Source organism: Musa acuminata, chromosome BXJ1-5 (assembly GCF_036884655.1).
Source record: "Musa acuminata AAA Group cultivar baxijiao chromosome BXJ1-5, Cavendish_Baxijiao_AAA, whole genome shotgun sequence".
Taxonomy (NCBI): domain Eukaryota; kingdom Viridiplantae; phylum Streptophyta; class Magnoliopsida; order Zingiberales; family Musaceae; genus Musa; species Musa acuminata.
Genome location: NC_088331.1, coordinates 34,615,232 through 34,642,151, shown reverse-complemented (window position 1 = coordinate 34,642,151; position 26,920 = coordinate 34,615,232). Strand labels below are relative to the sequence as shown.

General features: G+C 41.2%; 1 protein-coding gene and 1 non-coding gene across 4 annotated transcripts; one reads left to right on the top strand and one right to left on the bottom strand.

Moving 5' to 3' along the window:
• Nucleotides 1-847: 847 nt before the first annotated feature.
• On the top strand, nucleotides 848-24,290 carry LOC135581623 (protein BONZAI 1-like). 3 transcript variants are annotated; one of them, XM_065183666.1, is made up of 16 exons: nucleotides 850-1,136; nucleotides 1,887-1,934; nucleotides 2,747-2,895; nucleotides 3,039-3,087; nucleotides 4,067-4,123; nucleotides 20,651-20,833; nucleotides 20,915-21,049; nucleotides 21,122-21,183; nucleotides 21,442-21,544; nucleotides 21,642-21,756; nucleotides 21,872-21,948; nucleotides 22,059-22,196; nucleotides 22,404-22,568; nucleotides 22,641-22,754; nucleotides 22,991-23,087; nucleotides 23,973-24,290. In XM_065183666.1, exons 1-16 carry the CDS (start codon nucleotides 975-977, stop codon nucleotides 24,065-24,067), a joined length of 1,749 nt encoding a protein of 582 aa, XP_065039738.1. In that variant the 5' UTR covers nucleotides 850-974; the 3' UTR covers nucleotides 24,068-24,290. The 3 variants fall into 3 exon arrangements, with proteins under 3 accessions (XP_065039739.1, XP_065039738.1, XP_065039740.1); XM_065183667.1 differs by lacking the exon at nucleotides 22,059-22,196 and having other exon boundaries at nucleotides 848-1,136; XM_065183668.1 differs by lacking the exons at nucleotides 850-1,136; nucleotides 1,887-1,934; nucleotides 2,747-2,895 and having other exon boundaries at nucleotides 3,059-3,087; nucleotides 4,012-4,123.
• Nucleotides 19,483-19,588, bottom strand: LOC135675258 (U6 spliceosomal RNA). The gene has a single exon (XR_010513837.1). It is a non-coding gene; the product is annotated as a U6 spliceosomal RNA (small nuclear RNA).
• Nucleotides 24,291-26,920: the final 2,630 nt, after the last annotated feature.

Here is a 26,920-nt window from a genome sequence, read left to right as displayed (position 1 = left end):
GCGTGCTTTGGTCTTGTGGTCGCACGCATCACTGTGTACACTCTCGTAGTCATCTAGGTTCTATAATTCTGAAGTGTTGGAGTGGTCGGCACGTCACAGTATCATCAGTATTATGTATATAGTTATGGTAAAGTTGCACGATATGAGCTTGATGCTTCATTGCACTTATTTATGAAATGGTGGCAACTAATACAAGGCAAGTTGTTCACGAACATGAGACCAAGCTTGTAATTGGCTCATTTATCTTGAACTCCTTCCCAACTGAAACTTTGGGAAAGATAAGATAACTCATTAGTTCTTAGATTCTTGGATTAAACAAATGTCGATAGCTAGGGACAAAAAGAACAGAATTGATGTTCCAGGTTTCCCTCGTCTCTAATTATTGCCATTTTTCGACATAAAGTCAGAAAAGACTTGATCGATTGAGTCCATCTCAATAGCAGAATTATTGTAATTAACTGTTACTGATGTTGTTTACATAAATAGCTTAATTGGTCCAAGCCAATGAGTAGTCCCACAACTCTGGTTTCCAATCGGTGTTTTCGTCTTTTAACCCCCGTCGCGGTCGCGAGAGGGATCCGGAACCGAGCCGAAGAGCTAGTGCATATGTTGCGTCGGGTCCCCCGTAACCGCACGAGCTCGAGCTCAACGTACCGTGTTCTCGATCATCTGTGCTGTTTACTATAGCGTTCAAGATCTCGACTGCTGTGTTTTGGAAGGCCCCACTTGTGAGATACAGTTATTGCACAAAATGCTGAATTCTGTGCTCGTCATGCAGAATATCCTCTCTTAGATAGTGCCATGTGAACACGTCGCTCTCTTTCCTACGCGCTTTCTCGTTCTCTTCAGCTCCTACTCTCACTCGTTTCTCCTTTCGACCCACGTCTCTCGGCTCTCGGAGCGCCTCTCTCGCCGCCTCCCCTCTTCGTTCCTACTTTTCCTCCTCGCAGCCCGAACCGGTAGATTCGGCGTCCATGGGTAACTGCTTCTCCGGCGACGGCCAGGGCGGGCGCCCGGTCGGTGGCGCCGCCGCCGCCGCCGTAGCCGGTGGCCCTGGGTTGAAGAGCGGCGCCGACGGTGCCTGCGACCTCTTCCTCAAATCTCGCTGCCTACGTAGCCCCTATACCCAGATCGAGGTCGGCATCTCCATCCGGATCCCTCATCGTAAAACCCTAGATAGACTCAGCTCCGTTGTTCCTTTCGTTCTTGTTTCGGAACTGCGCGACTTAGGTCGCTGTGGATTTCATTGGGTGGTAGTGGAAATGCTTGAGATCAGTGGTTTAAGGTTGCTTAATTTTCATGTGTGTGTCGAGATGATGCCTTCGGGTGGTTAATTTTTTTGAGACATTCCGACACTCTTTCATAAATTCTATTTTGATGAGCTTTAGAATGCTCGCTTTTCTTGATGTATGACATGCTACTTGAATAAAATGGCAAAACATTATTTTTTGATCTCACAAATATGCTAATTGAGGTAGATTTCACTGTTGAAATTCGTCAATCAATGTTTGATGATATAAATACAACAATTACTGATTACATCCCGTCGCTAGTTAAAGAGTAAAAGAGTATGCATATTAATTCCAGCTATATCTTCAGTTGCCCTCTTGCCTGCAATAGTGTGTTTCGAGTGGAAGTTTAATGCTATATAGGTCACTGATATCCTGAGGTTTGGCATTCAGTCGTTTGCTGGTGAGGAAAAAATATGATACTTTAAGAAAGGTTTTGTCCTGAAGAATAATGTATCATTTTCTTATGGGCGTTTTGATTACCTGAGATTTAATATTATGTTGGTTTACTTGCTTGTGACATGCTTCAGCAATTGTTATGTCTCTGTGACTATCTTTTTGTAGTTAACTAATTTCTTTTTATGGCATTGTTGACAGCTATCCTTGTCTGCTACAGACTTGTGTGATCAGGATGTGCTTTCAAAGGTACACTTTCTTTCAGATAAAGAGATTATATAATTTATTAATTTCTGCAAGTTAACTTGCATTTTCTTGTTGGCTGGAAATATTCAAATACATTTATTCAGTCAGCATTGTGTTCCAGTTTGACATTTTGTGCTTGAGACTTAAGAGTTTGGGTTCTTTGAGTTTTCATGCCTTCCTATTGACTCATTCTCCATTTTATATAACCTAGAAATTTTGTGCCTTCAGGAGAAATTTATTTTCTTTCTTGCCTTGCATCACAAAAGGTGGATTGTTTCAGATTGATGTTTTTTTTATCTCTGCTGGAGTTGTTAGTCTCACTGTACCATCTAGTTAGATTTTGGTATTTTATTTATTCTATCCCTCCTCTCTCTTATGTGTATGGACTTGTTCAAAATAAGGTAATTTCTTTTCTTTTTTAACCATCTAGTTAGATTGTGATATATTATTTCTCCTGTCTCTGCGCTCTCTTATGTTTAAGGGCTTGTTCAAAGTCAGGTAATTTCTTTTCTTATCTAACGACACATTGGTTTGATCATAATTGTATATTGAGGTCTGAAATCAGATAATCTTATTGCTTTGTTCTTTGAAAAATGAGAATGCTGCTGACTTTTGTCATATCCCCTTTTTTCTGTTGTGTAAATTAGATCTTGAGGATCTATGTGCCTTCCAGCAATTGTATATCTTGTTTTTACTTCCTGGTATCATGTATCATCCTTCATTAACCCTTTGGCTTGTGCTAACACATGACGGTAGTTTTGTAGTTGTTTAAAGGATGAATTTTTGGGTCCTGGTAAATCTAATATCTTTTGTAGAGTGATTCTTTGGCTATTGTTTATGCCAAACAAAGAGATGGAAAACTTGAAGAGCTTGGTCGCACTGAAGTGATACTAAATTCAGCAAATCCAGTGTGGACACAAAAGATTATCATCAATTACCAATTTGAGGTTCTGCAACATCTGGTGTAAGCTTTAAAAGTTATCAGTCTAATTTCATCAAACTTTAATCTATATCAGTTGATTCTTTTGCCCCACTTATGAAGAACATTTGTTCTCTTTTTTCCCTTAATTCTTAGTGATTGTATTGGTTCATGTTGTCTGTTCACAGGTTCCAGGTGTATGATGTTGAGTCAGTCTTCCACAATGTACCTGCAAAGGTAATGATCTTTTTGTTGCTGTCACACAAAATTCAAAATAATCTTTTGCAACTAGTCACTTGGATATGAATCTTATAGTGAATGCATGAACATTTATGATAAATCTATTTTGTGCTGTATTTCCAAGATCTGCCTTGATTCTCATTAAGTGCATATTTATCTCATGGCCGTAAAATATCTATTCTCGTCTAGTTATCCAGGCGAATCTAGTATGTTTGAGAGATCACCTTGAGTGCCTATTATTAAAAATGCACCATGAAAGAAGATAATTTTTTCTTGTCATTTTATCTGCCAGATCTGTTATGATACACTGCAATGTTCTAGTGAACCTTAGCATATTTCAAATTCATGTATACAGGGGCCAACAGATTTCATGGGGCATTATTCAAACATAGATGGTCCCATATTATGAGATAAATCTTTTATTCAATTCCTTTGCTATTTCCAATTAGTGCCTTGGTAACATTGTAATATGTGTCTATCTAAAGACTACTTCTAATGCCTATTAACAATGTATCTTTAGAATTGTTGACTTTCTGAATAAGTGCACAGTGAAGTATGTCCCGGGCTTGTTACTATCTGGCAGCTGTTATACAACACCAAAGTGGCCTTTGGAAGTTTTTGCAATGCCCTTATTGATCATCTGATAATCATTGAACTATTATCTTAATTCCATTGTTTGTGTACCCACCAACAAATGTCTTTTTCTGGTTGCATTTTACTACAAAAATATTTAAACAAATGTTAATTTTGTATTTACATGGATAAAGTTCAATTTTGTTCACAATTATCACAGATGTATTTTAGTTATCATTACTGCCCATGCACTATTTCTATTCCTGTAGTTGTGGCTGCTTGTTCTTACAATATCTTTTCTATGCTTCTGTATGTTACTTTTGTTTGAGGGCATTTATACATTTGCAGTTATTTGCAAAGTAGCTATGTGATAGTATGTTCAGAAGGATTTGCATCCATGCAGATGCTTAAGTTGGAGGAGCAACAACTGCTTGGTGAAGCAAGCAGTCTTCTGTCTGAGGTATGTCACTTGATTACTTCAGAATGGTCTAGAGGACTTAGTATGGTTTGCATCAGATATAGTTTGGAAACTTTTCTTTCTCACCATTGTTTTTGTTTAAGGAAATAAAAATAAATTTATTGTATCACAGAGTATTTGCCTCCTGTATAGGTTACCTTAGTTGGTTCATGATGATTTTGATAGTCATGTTTTTACAAATATTTTCAACAATTGACATATTGGCAATTTGATTGTTTCTGACCAACCCAACCATTATCTCAAGGGTCCTGTTGATAGCTAATTTCAAAAAGGAATTTGGTGGCCACTTTTGAGATATGAGTCATGCTTGGTCCAATTAAGATGTTGCGCAAAAAATGGATTGGGAGAGGTGTGCGCTACTCACACTGATTAGAAACAGAACCAAGAGATGGCTTCCAAATAACAAAAATAGCCTCATGTTTAAGCAGTGCTTTAACTCACAGCTTTTACTGTGAAGTTATGGAGAAATCCACTATGTGAACTGAATATTCAAATCCATGTGCAAGTATATATCAAGAAAATCCAAATAAGCTCATGACAGCTTCATACCTTTCCTGGTATAACTTACACATAAAGATGAGTCAACAACTGCACTCAAAATGTGACATTTTACATCAAAGGTAAAGCTCAAGTGACAATTATAAAAATCAGCGTTCGGGCTACTCTGACTTCTGTTCAAATGAATATAGGAATCAATAGAAATCAAAGCTCATACATCATGCTATAAGAAGAATGGATGTTTGTCATTGGAAAAAAATTAGGGTCAAAATTTGAATATATCATGATTATAGAGTATATATTGGTTGGCTTTACCAACACAAACTAAATTGATTCATCTGAATATGTACAATGGTTAGTAGCATCATCTTACTTGCCTTTTTCCTAGATGATGTGGATGAGCTTGTTCAAAATACATGGATATAATCTAGAAAAAAGTTCTAGAGGTATTCTAGAAATAGATAGGTAACAAATTCTGCATGTGGGCATTGACATAAGGCACCAGGGTCAATTTTGTGAGATTTAATTGAAAATATCAACTCGGTGAGTAAATAAATAGAAAAGAAAATTAAGTTTTAAAATTTCTGTATGCTTATTTGCAAAAATTACAATTTTGGTTAGTACCAGTGTGTCGAGCCTTTCTCAGTACGGTAAATACCAAGGTGTACCAGTGGTACACCGGGGCATATCGACGGTATGCCCAAAATCATAAAAAAAATCCTCTAAAAAATACTTGAAAAATAGAAAAAAAGTTAGATTAGGGTTTTTAAGTTAGAAATAAATATAAATTTAGTATAATTTTAACAAAAATAATATAAATCAACCCAATATCGATTAAATTTCGATTAAATCATTATTAAAACTATTAATCATAGTATTAAAAAACTTAATTTAAACTTACTTAAGCCTATTATACTATCACAAACATATGATCCAATCCTTTATATGCATAAAATATAAAGATTTAACATATTAAGTGTTTAATTTCGAAAAAAAATCAATATTAAACACACTAATCACAACATTAAAGACCTTGATTGCTCCCTTAAAATTATTCTTCCATCAAAAACATATCAAACAACATATTAGACATTAAGTCATACACCATATAGAATAGGCTTAATCATCTCATAAATTAACAAAAATCTTGGAAGAGAATACATACCTCTTGATCAGAGTGTTCTTCCTCTTAATCCTTCCAAATTAGCCTCCTAAATTTGATCTAATTTACAAATCATAGCTTTGTTGAGTTTAGGAGAGTGAAAATGTAAGAATAAGAGAGAGATGTGAATAAAAAAGAGTATGAGATTTTAAAAGATTGAACGTTTGAAATAGGGCATTCTCAGCCCTTGATTAGTAATGGTTGAAATATGACTGTTATCGATTGTTACAAGTCAATAATGGTCGGATTTTGATTGTAACCGCCCGATACAGATCCCGTATCACACGATACGAAGTCAAGTGACCGGTATCGCTCGATAGAGGGTGGTTCGTATATCTGTATGTACTGCACATACCGGGTGGTATACATCGGTACAACAAACCCTACTTATTTGTTTTGTAACTCTTTACAGCTCGAAGCCTAAGATGAGATTTCTGTCCACATTGTAGCTCTTCGTGCTTGTTTCTTTTCATTCCTTTTTCCTCTTTTGTCCTTGCTCTTCTTTGAGCTGCACCTTTTCATATCTCACATTTAATTTGACCTTGTATTAGTGTTTGTCTTTGCCTTTCTTTTGATGGGGGCCTTGCCCTTTTTAGCTTTTTGTTTTCTATTTTTTTTTGGTGCAAAAAGGCAAGAATAGTATTGATATAAAGAAAAGGATATACTATGATGTAGCATGGACTCGTTCCACTACGATAGAGCATAGGGACAAAAAGAGAGACTAAAGCCAATGAAACAGAGGGTGCATACAAAGTAATATAAAGCAAGGCCCTATCAACAATTAAAATCAAAATAAAAATCATATAGAATGTCTCCCACTCTGTACTCTGCTTATATGTTAGAGGCATGTTACTTTTCCACACTGAGTTGAAGGTTGGCAAATGTAGAATTTCCATCTTCTTCCACCTCAGAGTCATCAACCACATAAGTACTCGTGAGGGCGTCATAACTGTTAGAGGTTGTCATAGTGTTAGAACCCTAGCAGATTCTAAGCTTAAGGTTGATCTCTTTAGGGGATCGGTCTTTTTGGAACTCTATAGGGGTTCCTTCCTCCAAGTTGCTGCTCAAAGGCTGTTAAGAAGATTCATCTATTGCTTGTCAAAAGAGGATGAATACATGATTATTTATAGGGCTTCTAAACCCTAACTCCTAATAGGACTTCTACTCAAGACTCCTACTTTTAACCAACTCCTAATAAGACGTATACTCTAAGAAGCAACCTCCCAACTAACCCTAACCGTAGTCGGCCTCTTCACCTTTTTAATAGGGGTCGACTTGGTAGGTTTTACATAAATTTTCCTTTTAATAAGATTCAATTAGGACTCTCCTAGCTAGAGTCCTAACAGACCCGCCCTCTTCAAATCAGCCTTGTCCTCGAGGCTGACGATTCATGAATTTTGGGAATTTGATCTTCAAGTTGTCATAGTTCTCCCAAGTGGCATCTTTTGCTGGTAGGTTCGCCCACTGTATTAGCACTTCAGTAGTGGGTTGTCGTCGTCGGGTTACCATTCATCTATTAATAATGGCACTTGGTTGGGTCTGGAGTTCTCCTTGGGTAGTCATATTTAGTAGATGGCTTTGGGTTGTCTCGTTTTGTCCCAGCTTGAGCTTTAAACACGACACATGGAAGACTGGATGGATTCGGGTGCTAGCGGGTAAGTCCAATCTGTATGCTACTGCTCCGATGCGCTCCAAAATTTGGTAGGGTCCATAGAACCGAGGTGAAAGCTTCATAGATGCTTTGGTTTGGATTAATGTTTGCTTGTATGGTTGGAGCCGTAGGAAGACTGAATCTCCTACTGAAAATTCTGTTTCGCCTTTGTGTTGATCATATTACTGTTTCATACTTGCTTGGGCTGCATTGAGATTATCTTTTAGTAACTTCAGCATTTTGTCTCTGTCCTATAGTTCCCTGTCTACTTGTTCTACTTTAGAGGTATCCAACACATATTTTGGAATCACAGGGGGAGGTTGGCCATACATAGCCTTAGGGAGTACATTTTGTGGATGAATGATAAGTTGTATTATACCACCACTCGGCTCAAGGAAGCCACTTTGTCCACTCTTTTGGCCGGTCATTAGTGAAGAATTTGAGGTATGTCTCCAAGCACCTGTTCACCACTTCAGTCTGGCCGTCGATTTGTGGGTGATATGCCATACTCATTTTTAATTTAGTGCCTTGCATCTGCAATAACTCTATCCAAAATCTGCTTGTGAAGACCCTATCACGATCACTTACAATAGATCTCGACATCCCATGCAATTTTATAATATTCTCCATAAAGATTCGAACAATACTAGAAGCAGTGTAGGGATTACGAAATGCGCAAAAGTGAGCATACTTTGTAAGGCTATCAACCACAACAAGAATTATACTTTTTCATTGTGATGAGGGAAGTCCTTCGATGAACTCCATTGATATATCAGTCCATATTGAGTCCGAGACGGGTAGAGGTTGCAGCTTTCTGGGGCTTGCCACTGTCTCGCCTTTATGTCGTTGATATACATCACATTATGCCACAAATTTAGCAATAATATTTTTCATCCCTACCCAATAAAAATTTTGTTTAATTCTCTTATAGGTTCTAAGGAACCCAGAGTGCCCGGCCGTAGGTGTGGAATGCATCTCTTGAAGGATGGTCTTTATGCAAGATGAATTTGGCACAAGCACAATGCGTCCCTTAGAGCGCAATTCTTTTGAGTCCCAACTGTAATGAGCCACGGAGCTTGGTGCTTCCTCCAATTTTTTTATGATCTTACTGGTCTCCAGATCTTCCTACCATTCTCTCTTAATAGCCTCAAGGAAGTCGTTGGTCGGAAGTGAAACGACAAAAAAAGCTTTGTTACTGGTCTTCAATTTTTTTTAGTTTTCTCGAGTAGTCGCGAAAGCACATCTGTAACAACATTCTCTTTCCCCTTTTTGTAAGTTATTTCATAATCATATCCAAGAAGCTTTGTTACCCATTTTTGCTGCTCGGGGGAAGATATCTTTTGGTCCAAGAAATATTTTGGGCTTTTATGGTCGGTCTTGATTTGAAAGCGTCGCTCGATCAAGTACAATCTCCATTTGGTCACCACACACACAATCACGAGCATCTCCTTATCGTAAATAGTCATCTTGATATGGGAAGGAGATAATGCCTTATTGGTATTAGGCTATTAGTGAGGAGGCAGCCATCTTGTATTAGTACAACATCAATTCCGACTCCGAAGGCATCGGCTTCAATAACAAAAGTCTTGCCGAAGTCGAGTAGCGCTAGTACGGGCGTTGTCGTCATTGCGGCTTTAAGTTCGTCGAAGGCGGTGGTGGCTTTGTCTGACCATTGGAAAGCATCTTTTTTCAGCAAGGAAGTAAGGAGTGCACTGATCTTTGTATAGTTTTTCACGAACTTGTGGTAGTAGCCTGTTAAACCAAGAAAGCCGCGTAGCGATTTTATGTTCTTCGGGGTCGGCCAGTTTTGCATTGCTTCAATTTTGGAGGGGTCCACCGCTATACCTTCCTCTGATATGATATGCCCAAGATATTCCACCTTTTGTTGAAGAAAGTTGCACTTCGATTTTTTGAAAAAAAGAATATGTTCTCGCAAAATCGTCAAAACAAGTTGTAAGTGCTGAAATGACTTTCAAGAGAAGGGTTGTAAATAAGGATATTGTCGAAGAAAACCAGCACAAACTTACGAAGATAATTTTGAAAAATATCATTCATAAGGCTCTGGAAGGTGGAGGGAGCATTGGTGAGACCAAAGGGCATTACCAAAAATTCGTAGTGGTCGTTGTGTGTTCGAAAGGCGGTTTTCGGTATGTCTTCTTCGCACACTCATATTTGATAATACCCAGATCGAAGGTCCAGCTTTGTGAAGACTTGTGCTCCCTTTAATTTATCAAGCAATTCATCTACTACTGGAATAGGGTATTTGTCCTTGACGATTATGTCGTTGAGAGCTCGGTAATCAACGCACATTCATTATGTTCCGTCCTTTCGTACGAGGAGCACTAGTGAAGACTAGGGGCTACAACTTGGTCGGATAACTCCTGTTTCGAGCATCTCTTTTACAATCCTTTCTATTTCATTCTTCTTGAGATATGGATACCGATATGATCGAGTATTTGCTGGAGGTTTGCCCGGAAGAATCGATATACAATGATCATGCCGACGGGTAGGAGGTAGGTTGCATGGTTCGTCAAATATATATGAAAATTCAGCAAGCAAAGGAAGTAGGTTTGGATCTTCAAATTCTGTTGGCTTTCCTTTAGTTTGCTGCTCAAGTTGTACTAAAAGCCACTGTATGCTTTGTGCAAAACCTTATCCATTCGTTGTGTGCAAATCATCGTTATGTTGCCCCCACGTTTCCCGTACAGTATCATCTGTTTCCCCTTACTGTAAAATTTCATAATTAGTTTTACAAAATTCCAGGAGATATCACCTAATGTCGTCAGTCATTCGATGCCGAGCATGACCTCATAATTATCAAGAGGGAGGAGGAAGAAATATGCAATTATCTCTTGATCCTGCAGCAACAGTTTCACCTGCGGGCACCTATGATCACATTTCAAAATTCGTCCGTCGGCAACCTTAACGTCAAACCTGCTGCAGTTCTTGATAGGTAAGGCCATCCGGACAGCAATCTTATTGTTCATAAAATTATTAATGCTTCCGGTGTCAATAAGAACGGTGATAGGTTGTTGCTTTAAAAGTCCTCCTACTTTCATCGTTTGTGGGTTTGCATAACCGGCAAGGGCATGCATCATAATATTGACCGGCGGCTGATCTTCATCCGCGACCTCTTCCTCATGCTCTTGGACCTCCTCCTCCATGTCTTCAAGAGGTTTAATCAATAAGAGGCGGCCCCTTTTGCAGCGATGATCGCGGTTCCATGGCTCGTCGCAATGCCAACAAAGACCCTTTGCTGATCGGTCATGTAGTTCTTCTCTTGTCAATTTTTTTGGCAGCGAAGGATGGCTGGGAGCAAAAGGAGGTTTATATGCCATGGGCCTAGGAGAGGTTCTCATCCTCCGAGCATCTTGGTTGAGCCGTTCTTCTTGTATTCGGGCGAAAGAAATCGTAGCTGTCATGGTACGGGGCTGCCGCGCCTTAACCTCCCCTTTTATCTATGGCTTGAGTCATTCGATGAATGTTCCTAACAATTAACGGTCAATCCAATCACGAGCAAGGTAGAATAGTTTCTCAAACCTGATTTGGTACTATTGAATCATAGAGGATTGTCAAATCTTTGCGAGTTGTTCATCAATATTTTTATACTCCCTAGGTCCGAAACGATTCAGCAGTGCGTTCTTAAATTGATTCCACATTGGAGCCTCATGATTGTATTCCAGCCAATTGTACTATTGAATAACATCTCCTTCAAGGTGGATGATAGCAATTTCTACCATAGCATCATCCGACGTTCTGTCACGGACTTAGCTGGTTTTGCCTAAGTCGTGCGGCACCCTTGCGTGTCCGTCCGCAAAGGTCAGCCTCCCCGAAGTCTCCCATGTCCCTTAGGACCCACGAAAGAGAGAACGGGTTAGAGAAAACGCCTCAATCGGGATCCATAAGCAAACATCTCCGAAAAACACTTCATAGACAATGCAAATTACAAACAGACTTTACAAGCTCTGAACAGCGGCACAACAAAGGGTAAAATGGGACTATCTCTCGCACCGAAAATCTCTCGCACGTGTCCACATGACGCAACCTTTATTTACAAGCCTAAAGAGGCCACCAATGCAACTAAAATGGGACTATTAAGCCTTTGACCGCCTCTCTACATGCTGTACAAGGTATGAACATGCCAAAAGACACGGACATACATAAGCATTACATCAAACATCTTGTTTAGAAGTTTGTCCGTGACATTATCCCCCACTTATTCCTTCGACGTCCTCGTTGAAGTCTTTGTCGACACTGCAACTCCTCGCCTTTGCTGAGTCTTCAATCTTCTACTCCAGCTACAATGCGCCTCTTGGCTCCTAGCTGCTCTCCGCTGCTGTTTTTAAGTAGTCGAACCTTTGATCTGTCATGCTGCTTCAACTCACCAATGACTCCGACTCTGGTGTGGGGTTGGCTGAGTTGTGTTGATCCTTGTTGATTCCTGCGGATCCCCCAGATGAAGGAAAAGACCATCCTTACTTCACTAAAGAGGCCACCAACGCAACTAAAATGGGACTATTAAGCCTTCGACCGCCTCTCTACATGCTGTACAAGGTATGAACATGCCAAAAGACACGGACATACATAAGCATTACATCAAACATCTTGTTTAGAAGTTTGTCCGTGACATTCTCCCCCACTTATTCCTTCGACGTCCTCGTTGAAGCCTTTGTCGACACTGCAACTCCTCGCCTTTGCTGAGTCTTCAATCTTCTACTCCAGCTACAATGCGCCTCTTGGCTCCTAGCCGCTCTCCGCTGCTGTTTTTGAGTAGTCGAACCTTTGATCCGTCATGCTGCTTCAACTCACCAATGACTCCGACTCTGGTGTGGGGTTGGCTGAGTTGTGTTGATCCTTGTTGATTCCTGCGGATCCCCCAGATGAAGGAAAAGACCATCCTTACTGCGCCAGTCTCTCAAATTCCACATGCTGCTTGAACTGGATGGATGCTTGTTGGAGCTTTAACGAGCATCGTCTCGCAAACATCTGAAGTTTTGGGTCCTTCCTCCACAAAATTTGCTCATTGACTCTTCTTTCACTTAGTTATCACATCCAAGTAGGTTCGCATCACTTCCGCTTTCGATTGGCATTTCGTTGGGAAATGAAGCGGACAATCTACTCTCAGTTGCACTGATCACCGTTGGTGAGGATTTGACAACTATTGTCTTCCATTATCTTCGAAGGGTCTTTGAACTTGTGCAAAGCTCCTCTGCTAGATAGATAAGAGAATTGGGGTACTCGGTTTCGCCCATTCTCTTAAGAGTTGAGAAGGCAAAGGTTACTTGACTTTGCCCGCCTCCTCGAGGTTGTACTCCATGCATCGAGCTGGTTACTGGCCTTCACCTGCTCTTTGCTCACACTTCTGAAGCACTTGAAGTGTTTGCACTCCTTGCGTTGAGTTAGTTACTGTGATTCACCTTCTCAATGCCATCGAACTTCTGGAATGCAGGAAGTTTTCACCCCAACTTGGAGTAATTCTCTTATAGGTTTGGTCGCCTCTGGGATTGTACCGTCTTCTCCATCAACCCTGCCGCCTACTCCACTGAGTAGCAAAGGTACAACACCGCGTACTGCCTGCTTTGTTCCTTGGTTATGCACTCTTGCATGACCCGAAGTCCTTCACTTTCGGCTATCTTGATGAGAAGCTCATTGACACCGGTCTTACGAAGTTCCTCGGCCTCTGCCCTTCAGCCTTGTCTCGGTACTTAGAGATTGCCTCTGCATGCTCCACCTCCTCGGCCCCTTTCACGACCAATCGCTCTCCCTCCGTGAGAGCAAGGGATCAATGACTTTCACGGAAGTCCCGCCTCTGCGGTACCATGGCGCTGCCATGCCCATGGCCCTACTATCCGTCGCATCGCATCTGTATCCCTTTTCTTCACGATCAGTAGATATGTCTCCGTGGCACTCCTCTGAGTCCACCTCCATTCTAACTGATGCTTGATTTTGGGTAGCTAAGTCCCTCTGGACTCGTCGTCGCTTCCTCGCCCCTTTCGACCCCCTGCTTCAACACATATGTGTTCTCCAAGCAGCTCTCTTTTGGTCGATGGAAAGACAGACTGCAACTCCCATGCATGGCCTCTGCCATCGCATTATAGGGTTTATACCGATTCAGTTCTCCTTAGCTTCCTTGGTAGCAACGTTCGCTTACTCGACCTTGTCCTCTGACTTATCGGGCTCCCTTAAGCGAATATGAGCTCTGGAGCAGTCCAACTCTCCAGCTGCTTCGATCATACCTCTGCATGATCAAGTCCCTCCCATGGAACTCACTGGTACTTGCATTCGAACTTTTCCCTTGGTGGAACCCAGCCCCCATATGCTGATGACCAAGGTTTTCATCCGATGCAAAATTCGATGCACGCACGGAAGACCCGCCTCTGCGGTACCATGGCCTTCACTCCTTAAATCCATAACCCTTCTTGCCGTCGTGTTATTCACCGAAGTGGAGCTTTCAGTAGCTCCCGATCATACCTCCATATGATCTAATCCCTCACGGGACTATGTTGTGTGTATCGCATTGCCACGAACTGTTCCACCACGATCCGCTGCACCATGTTGCCTCCTGGTGACATCTCCATTGCATTCTGATCCTTGTGGAATAAACTCGAATTGTGAACCCTCCATGTGTGGCCTCTGCCAATACATCGCAGGGTCTCTTCCATATTCGATTTTGTTCGCTCCTTTGGCAATCGACCTTCATCCACCCACTCTTGGGTCACACCTAGATGAAGCACTGCTCTAGGACAGTCCGTTGCCTAGTAGCTCCCGAAGTCCCCCGACTTCGCTGCAATTAGTGCACTATTGTCTGGATCCTAGGCCTCTGCCCCTACCAGCACAATCTCCGCTGCGCACCGCTTCCTTCATGGCAACTTGAATGGCAACACTGTGGCATATTCTTCAAGAGTACCCACCTCTGAGTCCTCATGCCCCGTGCTAAGGTCTTCTGAACTCAACTTCGCCTCCGCAAATTGAGTCGCCTTAGTTCCTCCATCAAATGCTTCTCCGAGATAAGGTGCATGTGCCCAAAAGTTCCCTTCGTCTTCGGCACCATGCAAGATGAGTCTGCTCCGTCAGAATGAAGGACCCATGGAACAACATGATCCTACTCTTGCCTCTGCAAGAGTTCATGTCCTTGACCTCTGTCTAAGAAAAGCACTGTGCCTCTGCTCCATGTTCCAACTTCTATGCTGGCTCCCTTCATGCGACTTGGGTACTTCGCCAAGTTACACCCAAGTTGCTCCGCTCCTCGTTTTTGCATTGAGTCGATGGTGGCCCTCGCGCCCACCATTCCACGGGTCAGCCCTCCCTTGAGTCCGATCTCCATATCGACTCCAAGTGTGCCTTCATTTAAGTTGTTTTGGGTCGTTCCCCCACTTGATCTCGTAATGCATCCACCAATGCATTCTCTCGAGCGAGATCATGCGACAAGTCCTCGTCGCTTGCTCAGTCCATTGAGCTTCGTGGAGTCGTTGTTTGTTGAGGTACTCCTCAACATGTGAGCTCCGTCCCATATGATTCTCCCTTTGGAGAGCCGGGACTTATCCCTCCTGGATAACTGTCCCATTGGAGCAACATCTCTCTTCGTTTCGGAGACCACTATCCCCTTGGACTACTCCGATCTGCTGAACAAACTATGCATTGTTCTGCCTCCTGCAAACGCACTTGCTAGATTGCGACTCCCCGTCAATATAGCCCCCGCTGCACCCCTCAAGGCCTAGCAACATGCTGAACTCGTTGCACACTTCAGCCTCCTACAGACGTATCCTTCACATGCTGAAGAGAAAGTTTCAATGCTCCATGGCGTCGAGTTTCGGTCGCCTTGGGATGGCCGCGAACATTCCATCGTCCGCATACAAGTCCATGCATGAGTATCGAATTCTTTGAGTTAGCAATTCCCCTCACCTCTGTGAGCTTTGCACAACTCTTTCGATTGTTGAGCAACTCATTCCACCTTGCATGGTCTCATCCTTTACCAAGCGCCTCGCTTGCCTTGAGCACCATCAAGTATAGTTGTCAACGTTGAGCCGTAGCTTAAACTCAGCCATCCCAACCTTTGTGCGCTCCGCATTCTTCCAAGCTTGCCTGTTCTCGTGGTGCCTCTTGCGCGAAGGGTTGGCCATTCCTCTGAATGCCAATGTCAGATGCCCGCTCCTCCGAGCGACTCATTTTCCCTACATCTCCATGCCCGTTTTCCCCCAAATGGTCGCGCGTGTACTGACTGCCCTCAACGCAGCCCCGCTAGGTCCCCCACGTTTGCATGCTAAGTGTTTCTATGAGTGCTTGTCCCGCTCTGATACCATCTGTCACGGACTTAGCTGGTTTTGCCTAAGTCGTGCGGCACCCTTGCGTGTCCGTCCGCAAAGGTCAGCCTCCCCGAAGTCTCCCATGTCTCTTAGGACCCACGAAAGAGAGAACGAGTTAGAGAAAACGCCTCAATCGGGATCCACAAGCAAACATCTCCGAAAAACACTTCATAGACAATGCAAATTACAAACAGACTTTACAAGCTCTGAACAGTGGCACAACAAAGGGTAAATTGGTCCATTACAGATCGAAAATCTCTCGAACGTGTCCACATGACACAACCTTTATTTACAAGCCTAAAGAGGCCACCAACCCAACTAAAATGGGACTATTAAGCCTTCGGTCGCCCCTCTACATGCTGTACAAGGCATGAACATGCCAAAAGACACGGACATACATAAGCATTACATCAAACATCTTGTTTAGAAGTTTGTCCGTGACAGTTCGGTAGTAGCGAAAGTAACGTTCGGCGCGCGAAATCCACCCTGCAGGGTCTCCGATGGGAAGTCCACCCTAATGCGTGGCTGAAGCATGTTTGAGGGCTGTCCCTCTTTCTCTGGAGGCCTCTTTGAACTCTCTCCTTGCTAAAATTTGGTTGGACTCGGCGGTTGTTCAATTCTGAATTCTGCAAACAAAGCGTGTAATTTGTCCTTCAAGCGCGATTCAAGTTGCGATTCAATCCGAGATTCCCATCAAATTTGGCATCAAATGGATCTTGAGAAGCCATAGCATTTGCCTGTAGATTAGAGATGTTCCCGTCTTTTTTCTATTGACGGGTTAATGGCATGGGGTGGTGGAAGTTTTGAAAAAATTGAGGATCACGGAAAGGTACTGCAGCAGATTTTTACGTCTAAAGTGTAGCAGTTTGGACGTAAAAGGTCAGTGGTTTATATTGAGAATTTTTTGACGAAACCAAAGGGAAATATGCTACTAGGAAGTGTTAAAGCTGTCGTAAAAATTTTGTATTGATTTGGACAAAAAACGCAGTAGCAAGATTAAACAAACTGTGCTATGCGGTTGGAATTCTGTAGTGCATCTAGCAGTTTGGACATAAAAGATCAGTGGTTTATATTGATAATTTTTGACGAAACCAAAGGGAAATCCGCTGTTAGAAAGTGTCAAAGTTGTCATAAAAATTTCATAGAGATTTGGACAGAAAAAATGCAATAGCAAGATCAAACAAACTATGCTATGCGGTTGGAATTCTGTAGTGCATCTTTCGTCGTAGAGATCAAAACTTTGCGACGAAAAGTTTATGCAGCAATATAGGAACATTTTTTTTGGATTTTTGAATAAGGATAACTAAATTGCAGCAGTAGTAAGGTAGGAAACCAGAACCCGTTGCAATTCACGGGGAGATCAAATGATGATCCGCGGTGGTGGAGATGACGGCGGAATTTGGCGACGATGTTTTAAGCAATTGTGGGAATTGCTTTGGACGATTGTGGAGGGCTGATGGATGGCTGTGGAAGGGCAGCGAGACGCCAAGAACGCTGCTCCGATACCAAGTGTTAGAACCGTAGCGGATTCTAAGCTTGGGGTTGATCTCTTTAGGGGATTGGCCTCCTTGTAACTCTATAGGGGTTCCTTCCTCCAAGTTGCTGCTTAAAGGCTGCTAAGAAGATTCATCCATTGTTTGTCAAAAGAGGATGAATACATGACTATTTATAGGGCTTCTAAACCCTAACTCCTAATAGGATTCCTACTCAAGACTCCTACTTCTAACAGACTCCTACTCTCAGAAACAACCTCCCAACTAACCCTAACCCTAGTCGGCCTCTTCACCTCTTTAATAGGGGTCGGCTAGGTAGGTTTTACATGAATGCCCCTTTCAATAAAATTCAATTAGGACTCTCCTAGCTAGAGTCCTAACACATGGCTATGAGACTGTCAGTCATGATAGGTGTCTACCTAGGCAGACCATAAGAAGAAGTCACGTTTCTTGTGGGAGGCCGTGATCACATGCAACTAATGCAAAGATAGTCGAGACAATTTGCTTAAACTTAAGTGGCACAAGACCATAAGAAGACTGACAATTTGCTTAAACTTAACCTTTGACACAATTTGCATTGAAATCACTGGCATGAAAAGGCCGATGTCACGTGCAGTTGGCACAATAGTCGAGGGGATCTCCGTTGACATAGGTGAGACAGGAGCCATTGGCTGCTTTGAGACCCATTTAGTTGTGTTTATAGCAGTTCTTGATAGCATGTCCAAAGATATTAAAAAGTGAACATCTCACCAGTTTTCAATCATACACCAGTCTAACAATATAATCTTTGGCATCGTTAAGGGAAAAGCGCAGGATATCAGGGAGATCTGAAGTAGTGAAACCTTTATACACACTTGTGCAAATCCAATGCGTTCCTTAGTACTAGTGAGCCGATCCATAAATAAAAGCTTCCCAATGCCGCTAGTAATTCTGAGAAATTTGGGAGTCCACATAGAAAAAGGAAGGTTGAATATTTTTACCCAGATTGGAATAGTAGAAAAGTCTATCTTCTCGAGCTGAAAATCATGTTCCCAAGGTTAGGGAATGAGGAGTTTGTTATGAATTTACTAGGGGCTAGATTCAAGCACTCTAGTAAGATTATCTTGGTCTCCAAAGTGGAAAATAAGAAAACCAGCGTCCATAGAGAGAACATCCAAGGAATCATATGACTTAATGCATGTACCCGATTCTTAACTATAAGGAAGGGTGGACGAGAGCCGATAAAATAACCAATTGGATAATTCTTCCTGTACTCTTACCCCTCGAGGATTACTTCCTCAGAAGGTTGAACTTTGAGAACTCCATCATGAGTGAATGAGGGAGGTGCATGAAATAAAGAAAACCCCTGTGGCATGGAACTTGGAGTGAACATGGAGCTCCATGCTCTTTGTGCCAAGCCCTTGCATTTGCTCGATGGACAAGGGGAGCAAGGTATAGAAGCTGACACTGCAGCAGCAATAGAGGTGGGCGTACACAAGGATGATGGAGGCGGGACCCACATGGAGGAGGCCACTAGCGGGAAGGAAACAATCTGCGAAGGCTGTGATTCCATGCCAAGAACATGATTTGCCGACGGAGGACCCCCAATGGCTAGAGACATTGTTAGATCAAGAGTGACTACGGGCAATAGAGAAGAATTTAAAGTCGATGTCCCTTCACCGACCTTAATCATCGAAGAATCGGTCTGCAAACTAGGCAAATCCGGCATGGGATGCGAAATAGGGGTCTGCGATTCCATGCCAACTGCAAGAATCGCTAGTGGTGGACCCCTAATAGTCAGAATCGTCGACAAATCAAGATTGATTCTGATCGACAAAGAAGAAGGATCGACCATCAGCGAAGAAATACTAGGTAGGGCAATTGCAGGGGACGATGTGGATGTGAGCGGTTGTCTGCTGGTCCTATATGCCTCGGTAGCAATGGGGATGCACACAACCATGCGGCGATTGCGACGCACCCCAACACCAACGATAGGCCTAGCGGTTCATCGGATGATGGATGCCGCCATCAATTACGTCGCGGCGAGGGAAGTGGTGAGAAGAGAATTGCGACTCAGGGTTTGTGGGGCCCATGAGGCGGGGGAAACTGTGACACTGCATCAACAGTATCCTATGAGGGGGGGCATTGCGGTCCGCGAGGAATCACCTGCAGCCATGAGAATTCACGCCTCCCAAACCCTACCAAAGTCTCTCGTCGTGCTGCTGTCATTCTGCAGGAAGAGTTCAACAATTGCGATGAACGTGGATCCGTTTGCTTCTTGATTTTGTGTGTGTCATCCTTGCGTAAGGACCATGCTAATCTTCTCTGTATCCTTCTGCTGTCTTTTTGTTTGTAGAAGAGGGGATGACTATATATTAGTGATGACACATCACCTAATAACATAGGGCTGATAGGTAAGATTAAGTTATTGACGTGACAAGATTAAGTGTGAGATTAGTAGACGAGACTATGGTTGATCAATTGAACTGAACAGGTTGAACTCTAAAATACGTGAAGGTGAATAAAATGCTTTGACCACGTTGAAGGCTGAAAAAAGACAATTCTGAAAGTTGATGTAAAATTAATCAACATAGGAAATCAACAATCTGACTTAATGAACCTATAAGTGAATCTGGATTGAATCAATGCTAGTCTTTTTTTTCTCTCTTCGTTGTCTTGAGGAACTTTTAGAAACAGGAATTTTACTTGGAATGCAATTGTCATTTTGTTAGGCAAGATATGAATTTAATGGTAATTGCTATCTTACTATAATATATCATTTCCCAAGTTCACTGTTGATTGACCCCATAACTTGTGATGAACCCTTTTAACATGGCTTACAATGTGTAATTTTGCTAATGTCTGTACATACTATTCTGGGCATCCACAACATAGATAATATTAATGCCACTGAAGCCTTTCGCGGTATGCTTACAAGTGCTAAATGATGTATAAACTGAGATGGTACCTTGGAGATTATGGCGCTCCAATAGTCCTACTGTTGAAGATAATTCAACGGTGGGCTTGTATATAAAGACTTAATGGTGCTTACTATTGATAATGAAAACTTTGGAAGTCTTACATTTGCCAAAGTTTGGTCTATATTAATGGGCCAACTGATCACATGCCAATTTGCACTAGCACGAAGCCAGAATTTATGAGGAACCCATGTTTCTGGTCCATGTGACAGTCATATTGTTTAGTATTATAATGATTTATACTGGCAGTGGCAGATGATGCAGCATATGATGCTATCATGATCATCCTTATTTAGTATAACGAAGGTTAGTTGGTCTCCTTTGTTCTGTTTCGTTGTCAAATGGAAGATGAACTCATGTTGTGTAAAGCGATAATGTCTAACAAAAGATGGCTAACTTATAGCTAATGCATATGAAGAGTTTTTGCCATTTTTGTTTCTTACAGGTGGTCACTACACCTGCCAGATCATTAACACTAAATCTTTACCGGAAAGAAAACAATGAAACTCATCTGAGAAAGTTAGGCAAGCTCAATGTTTGTGTCAACGAGAGTCTTGGTTCAAAAACTATCATGGAGATAGTGTTCCGTTGTTCGGAGTTGGAAAACAAGGACCTTTTCTCAAAAAGTGTAAGCATTTGCTTGTTTATGAAAAATTCTCGACGGAATCTGTATGAAATTTACTGATTATTCTTTTATTGATTGTCAAAGGACCCTTTCTTATTGATGTCTAGAAAAGAGGAGAGTGGAGTACTTGTTCCAATCTCCAAGACTGAAGTGAAAAAGAATGATCGCAATCCTATTTGGAGACCAGTGATTGTAAATCTTCAACAGATTGTGAGCAAAGTATGTGTACCTTCATCCTCTTCTAGTTATCATGTTACTTTATGCAGTCTCATTTGGTTAAGGCTTTTGCAGGAAAATCCTCTTGCCATAGAGTGTTTCAACTTCAATAGCAATGGCAAACATGAATTGATTGGGTAATGATTTTTCACCTCTCCTTATATAATGTTTAGCCTGTCTCTCTCTCTCCTTCTCACACAATTTAAAAAGAATGATTGTACATTGGTATGCACAAGAGTTGTGTGAATCTCTTTATGTATATGATGTTGCAGAAGCAGTTGTACTGTGTATATGCTGTTTGATGTTACATGTGATTATGGTTACATGATACAGTAGCACTAAGTAGGGCTTTACAACAATAGTATTGCCATGTTGATTTTTCTTTTTACTGACAGCAAAGTCATAAAATCGTTGGCTGAATTGGAAAAGCTTCATCATAGTCAGCATGGTGAAGATCTATTTTTACCTACTCTTGTTGGTAACGATTATGAGGATAAGGTGAGGATGGCTTTTACTGATATTCTAAAGTTTTTACATTCTGGGTACTAGTTGAATTATACTTTTTTTCCTCTCTGAAATTGCTGAACCTATGTAGGTATTGAAAAGTCAGATTTTTGTGGAACGATTTTCTCAAAGCAAAAGTAAGACTTTCTTGGATTATATCTCAGATGGCTGCGAAATGAACTTCATGGTTGCTATTGATTTTACAGGTATGGATGAATTAGTGGTTTGACCTGGTTGGAGCTATCTTAGACTATTTATTTGCTCTCTTTGCACATCATCACTTTGAAATTTGCATAAATCTTGTGACTTCTTTTCTGTCAGCATCAAATGGAAATCCTCGCCTACCCGATTCCTTGCACTACATTGACCCCTCAGGTCGGCCAAATGCATATCAGAGAGTGAGCAACTGTTTATGAATATTAGTGATGATTTTAGTTTCTTTGTTGACCTCTATTGCCTTCTTAAGGCATGCACTATTTTTTGCATTTTGTTATTTGGGTATCTACAGGCAATTCTAGAAGTTGGGGAGGTCCTGCAGTTTTATGTTGCACATAGGCGCTTTCCTGCCTGGGGTTTTGGTGCAAGGCCGATAGATGGTCCTGTTTCTCATTGTTTTAACCTTAATGGAAGCACTTATCAGCCTGAGGTGCTCCAACAACCTGAACTGTAAAGAAAAATGAATTAAATGGTTTTTACTCATCCTTTTGCCAGGTGGCTTTACTTTTTATCACTTTGTCTGGTCATGCTCTGTGGATAATAGTTTTCCTTGTTGTCTGGAACCAGTAAAGTTAAGACATCCACCTATCACCTTGGAAAGTTGATGTTTAACTTGACCATGTCTAATTGTTCTCAGGTAGAAGGTATCCAAGGTATAATGTCAGCTTATATAAGTGCTCTTCACAATGTATCATTGGCAGGCCCTACGCTCTTTGGGCATGTAATCAGTGCTGCTGCACTAATAGCTGGCCAGTCACTGAGTAACAGTAGACAGAAGTACTTCATTTTGCTGATAGTCACGGTATGCTACATCAAAATTTTTTACTTGTATATTTTAGTCCTTTTATTTTAATCCTGCAAAAACTTTGTCCAGGATGGGGTGATTACTGATTTGCAGGAAACAAAAGATGCTCTGGTGAAGGCATCTGATCTACCTTTGTCAATTCTCATTGTTGGAGTTGGTGGGGCTGACTTCAAGGAAATGGAGGTGAATTTATCGTCAGATCATTGTAACCTTCTTTTATCTGTTGATCTTGAAGAATATTCTTTTATTGAAACCCCACACTACCCTTTTTCCTCCCCCATTCTTTTGGCTTGCAAAGGTCACACTGTTAACAGATTATAACACCTTGGGTTCTTTGTTTTCTCTGTAAACATCACAGGTTACTATAGGCTTTTAATTCCCCAACATAGTTCTTGAGTTTGCAGGTTTCATTCTTGCAGATCTTAGATGCAGAGAAAGGGGAGCGAATAGAGAGCCCAACTGGACGAGTTGCATCACGAGATATAGTGCAATTTGTTGCTATGCGGGATGCACAAAGTATGTACTCTTCATCTATCCTCTATTCACGTGGATCTTCCATTCCCCCTTTTTACTACTGCCCTATACAGTGACATACTTTTATGACATATAAAAGAATCATAGAAGTGATACACTGATCTGTTATTTGTATTTGTTTTCTTTAGTTAAAATGAATACATGGAACACCTAGGAATAGGGCTATATTTTTTATAGTCATCAACTATACAAGAAAGTCATGTCTTGTTTACAGATCAGAAGTTATGCAGTTGACATATGCCAATTCCATACCATAACAACTAATTTGTTCTCCAAGTGGTCTATGAAGGTCACAGTAATCTTTTGGATGCACAAACGGGCTTTCATGGAATCGTCTTGAACTTTCCTTTCTGTACCTTATTGTAAAAGCTCTGAATCTGAGAGAAATAGAAATTATAGTTGATTAGACAAGCTGTCATAAAAGGAACTATCAGATTTTTTTCTGGGATGAGAATAAAAACATCTTTATAAATTAGAAACTTCCTTTTTCTTTTTCATGTAGAGTCCATGGAACATAATGATGAATAAGGGTTCAACAATATGGGTTCTTTGAAAATGGTGTTGACTAAACAAGATAAACTTGATGGCTATGCCAGAAAATAATGAAACAACAATTATGTATATAACTTTCAAACAATCAATCAGATACAGTACTTAACCCTGTATTTGATGTACTTAACACTGGATATATGCATCCTGTACAATTCTTTTCTCAAGTAATGTAACAGTCTGAAGCCTGGATCAACAACAAAGTCGTAAATGTCCCTGACAAGCTTGGACGATAATGTTTTGTTAAATAATTTTCTTGTCCGGATCCTATGAATGAGATATATGGAAATGCTGAGTTTTGTTGTGCTTAACATGCAGGTGGTGAGGTATCAGTAATTCAGTCACTTCTTGCAGAGTTACCTAGACAGTTTATGAGTTACATGCAGTCTAGAGATGTTGACCAACTGAACTGATTCTTTTTCTTTTATGAATATATTCCTGTATTACGTTCTCTCATTATGTTTGTTTTCTCAGTTTCTGGATACATTCAGGATTTTTTGTTTATTCTTCCTCTCCTTCCCTTTAGGAACAAAAATTATTTCGTCTCTAGAGCTGAAGGTTGCACAGAACAGATTCTGTTCCAATTGTATCATACTTTGATGAGTTGAGGTGAAATTGTGGTGTTCCTTGAATTAACTCAAACTATTTGTGCTTGCGTTGTATTAATGCATTGAATCATTCTGTTGAATTTACCTGCTGTCAAAGTTTCACCCAAGCCATTAATTTATAGTTCTATTCCATCCCGTCATCTCTGCCATGTGAAATGTCTAAGAAAGAAAAGCCCCTCCTAAAGGAGTATAAAAGTAAAATTTCTCAAGGTACTCGTGTTGGACTTCCAGGTTCATTCTGACACGTATCTTCCCAAATGCTAGGTGAAGCCCATTCCCGAGGGAATTGTTAGGATTTTTTTTTTATTTTTCAAGTTTTGTATCATGTTTTATTAAGTTTTTCTAGTCCTTGAGGTTTATATGAGATTTATTTATTTTATTAGGAGTCCAAATATGGATGTATTTATTTTTTTTATCATCTATGAAATAGTATTCTAATCTTTGGTAAATCCTAGGAGGTCGATCCTCTCAAAGTGATCATCCTTTTTTTTTCCTCTTCTTCTATGATAAAATCTTAAGGATCTTATCATCTGGTATTAAAATCGTGATCCTTGACATTTTCGTTGCAATTCTTCATCTCGTCTTCTACTGTGGTAGCCCAAGTCTCATCCCACATTCTGTCGTAGTCACTTATGGCAATGCTGTTGCCTCCAGTTGCGCACGCAATGATTGCATGCATGCGATCGACATCTGTAATCCCTCTGTCGCCATCTCACAACCTAGTCGCTACAATCGTCTCTCTCCTTAGTCGTTGTCGAGCGATTGGTGTAGCTTCCCAACACTGTCACATAGAGGGTTAGGGTTCTTGTAGGGACCCTCGGTGCTCTTGCAACCTTCTTCTTTCACGTTAGCCTACGGACTACCAACTTTGGCAACCTAAGCGCGAAGAACCACAACCTGACCCTCGTATCAAGCGGGTATGACTCCACTAAGGAGTCTCGAAACCTCTCCTCACCGACCTCCGTGACTTCACCTGTTCTGTCGCTGCAACCAAGACCAACGACCCAAAGGAGTAGTGACAAGGAGTCTCACTGTTGCTGTCGCTACTTCCCAGCCGCACCGTTGTCGCTACCTCCCAATTGTTGAGAGGAAGAAGACAAAGAGGTAGACAACCGCTACCTTGACACCGTTACTTGCTAGTCATTTCCCTTTGTCATCATCCTCTATTTCGATGTTTTCCTTCGAGACAATTTCGCAACGACACTCCACGCCTTCACCGTTGCCACGGGCCGACATCACTGATCTGAGATTGAGAATTACTACTAGTCATAGGTGCTCTGCAAGCCAATCACGTGAGTGATGACATGTGTGACATGATATGTATTCTTTTTTCATATTATATTATTTGGTATTTTATCACATTATCTTGCATGCTACATATATTGTGATGTCCATGGATCTGTGTAATGGGAATCAGATCGTGATGAGATCATGATAATGAGACCGATTCACCTTTAAACACATACCCTAAATAATCATAGTCATAGGTCACTTGAGAGGAACATCGAGATGACTGGATAGATTAGTGTGTTGTACACCCGTCCATATGATGGAGGTGACTAATCTCATAGCTGCTCATATGGGGACACTAGGGATATAGTGCAGGTGCTCATTGGAGAATGAGTTTATTGATTGATCTGCTCACGGAATGTTGGATGATTGATAATGCCTTATTGTCAGACAACGATTTCGTAGTCCTAATGGTATATTTGGTCCTTAGATTTGAGACATCAAGGATGTCATGTATGAGTACTCCACTCTATGATACCAGACTTATAATAGGCCTAAAAGTTCTAGATCTAACACAACCGGCCATTAGGAGTGATAGCCAACCTTACGAGAGCTATTGAGTGTCGATAGAGGATTATTTGCTCTCGATGTCATGAGAGGAATATCCCATGTGTTCTTACTCAGACAAATCCTTAGCTAGGGTTATTCGGATTGAGAGAGAAAGAGTTCTCCGGGAGAATCTGATTAGAGCGAGACTCAAGTAGAAACCGTATGGGCATGACAGCACCATGTCCAGTATATAGTCTCTGGAGTATTAGATGGATGAGGGACTATATATACAAGGTAATTGAGGACAAACAGGTCCAATGGATTGAATTCTTCTGTATCGTCTAGGGACTGTGACGTAGTGGCCTAGTACATCCGTAGTCGATGAGTCAAGTGAATTATTTTAGAGATAATAATTCACTGAGTCAAAAGGAGTTCTGATAGGTATGACTCATGGCTTGCTCGATATTGGGCCTAGAGGGTCACGTATATATGGTAGATGTTGTGACGAGTAGAGGTTCGGATATGAGATATCCTCTGGAAACCCTATCTTATTGGATATCTAATAAGCCCCTGAATTATTTAATCTTATGAATGAGATTTAATAAGAGCCAATAAGAGATTATTGGGTAGAGACCCACTAATCTAGGAGGCTTAGGTAGTTGGATGTGTTAGGATTGAAATCAGTACTAAGAGGGATGGTGAATTAGTGTTTTCATAAAAATTACATCGATTTGAAAACTTTCGTTCGATAAAGCCCGTATCGGAAATGATATCGAAAGTGTGCTTCACTTGAAGTAAAGTGTAATAAGTAATTAAAACAATATCAATGACAATGAAAAGCAAAACAAAAATACAAATCGAGTTTTCTAGTGGTTCGAT

Coding starts and splice junctions, on each gene's coding strand:
- LOC135581623 (XM_065183666.1), top strand. CDS start 975: ATGGGTAACTGCTTCTCCGGCGACGGCCAGGGCGGGCGCCCGGTCGGT. Junction 2,896..3,038: donor GAGGTTCTGCAACATCTGGT/GTAAGCTTTAAA, acceptor GTCTGTTCACAG/GTTCCAGGTGTATGATGTTG. Junction 22,569..22,640: donor TCATTTTGCTGATAGTCACG/GTATGCTACATC, acceptor AACTTTGTCCAG/GATGGGGTGATTACTGATTT.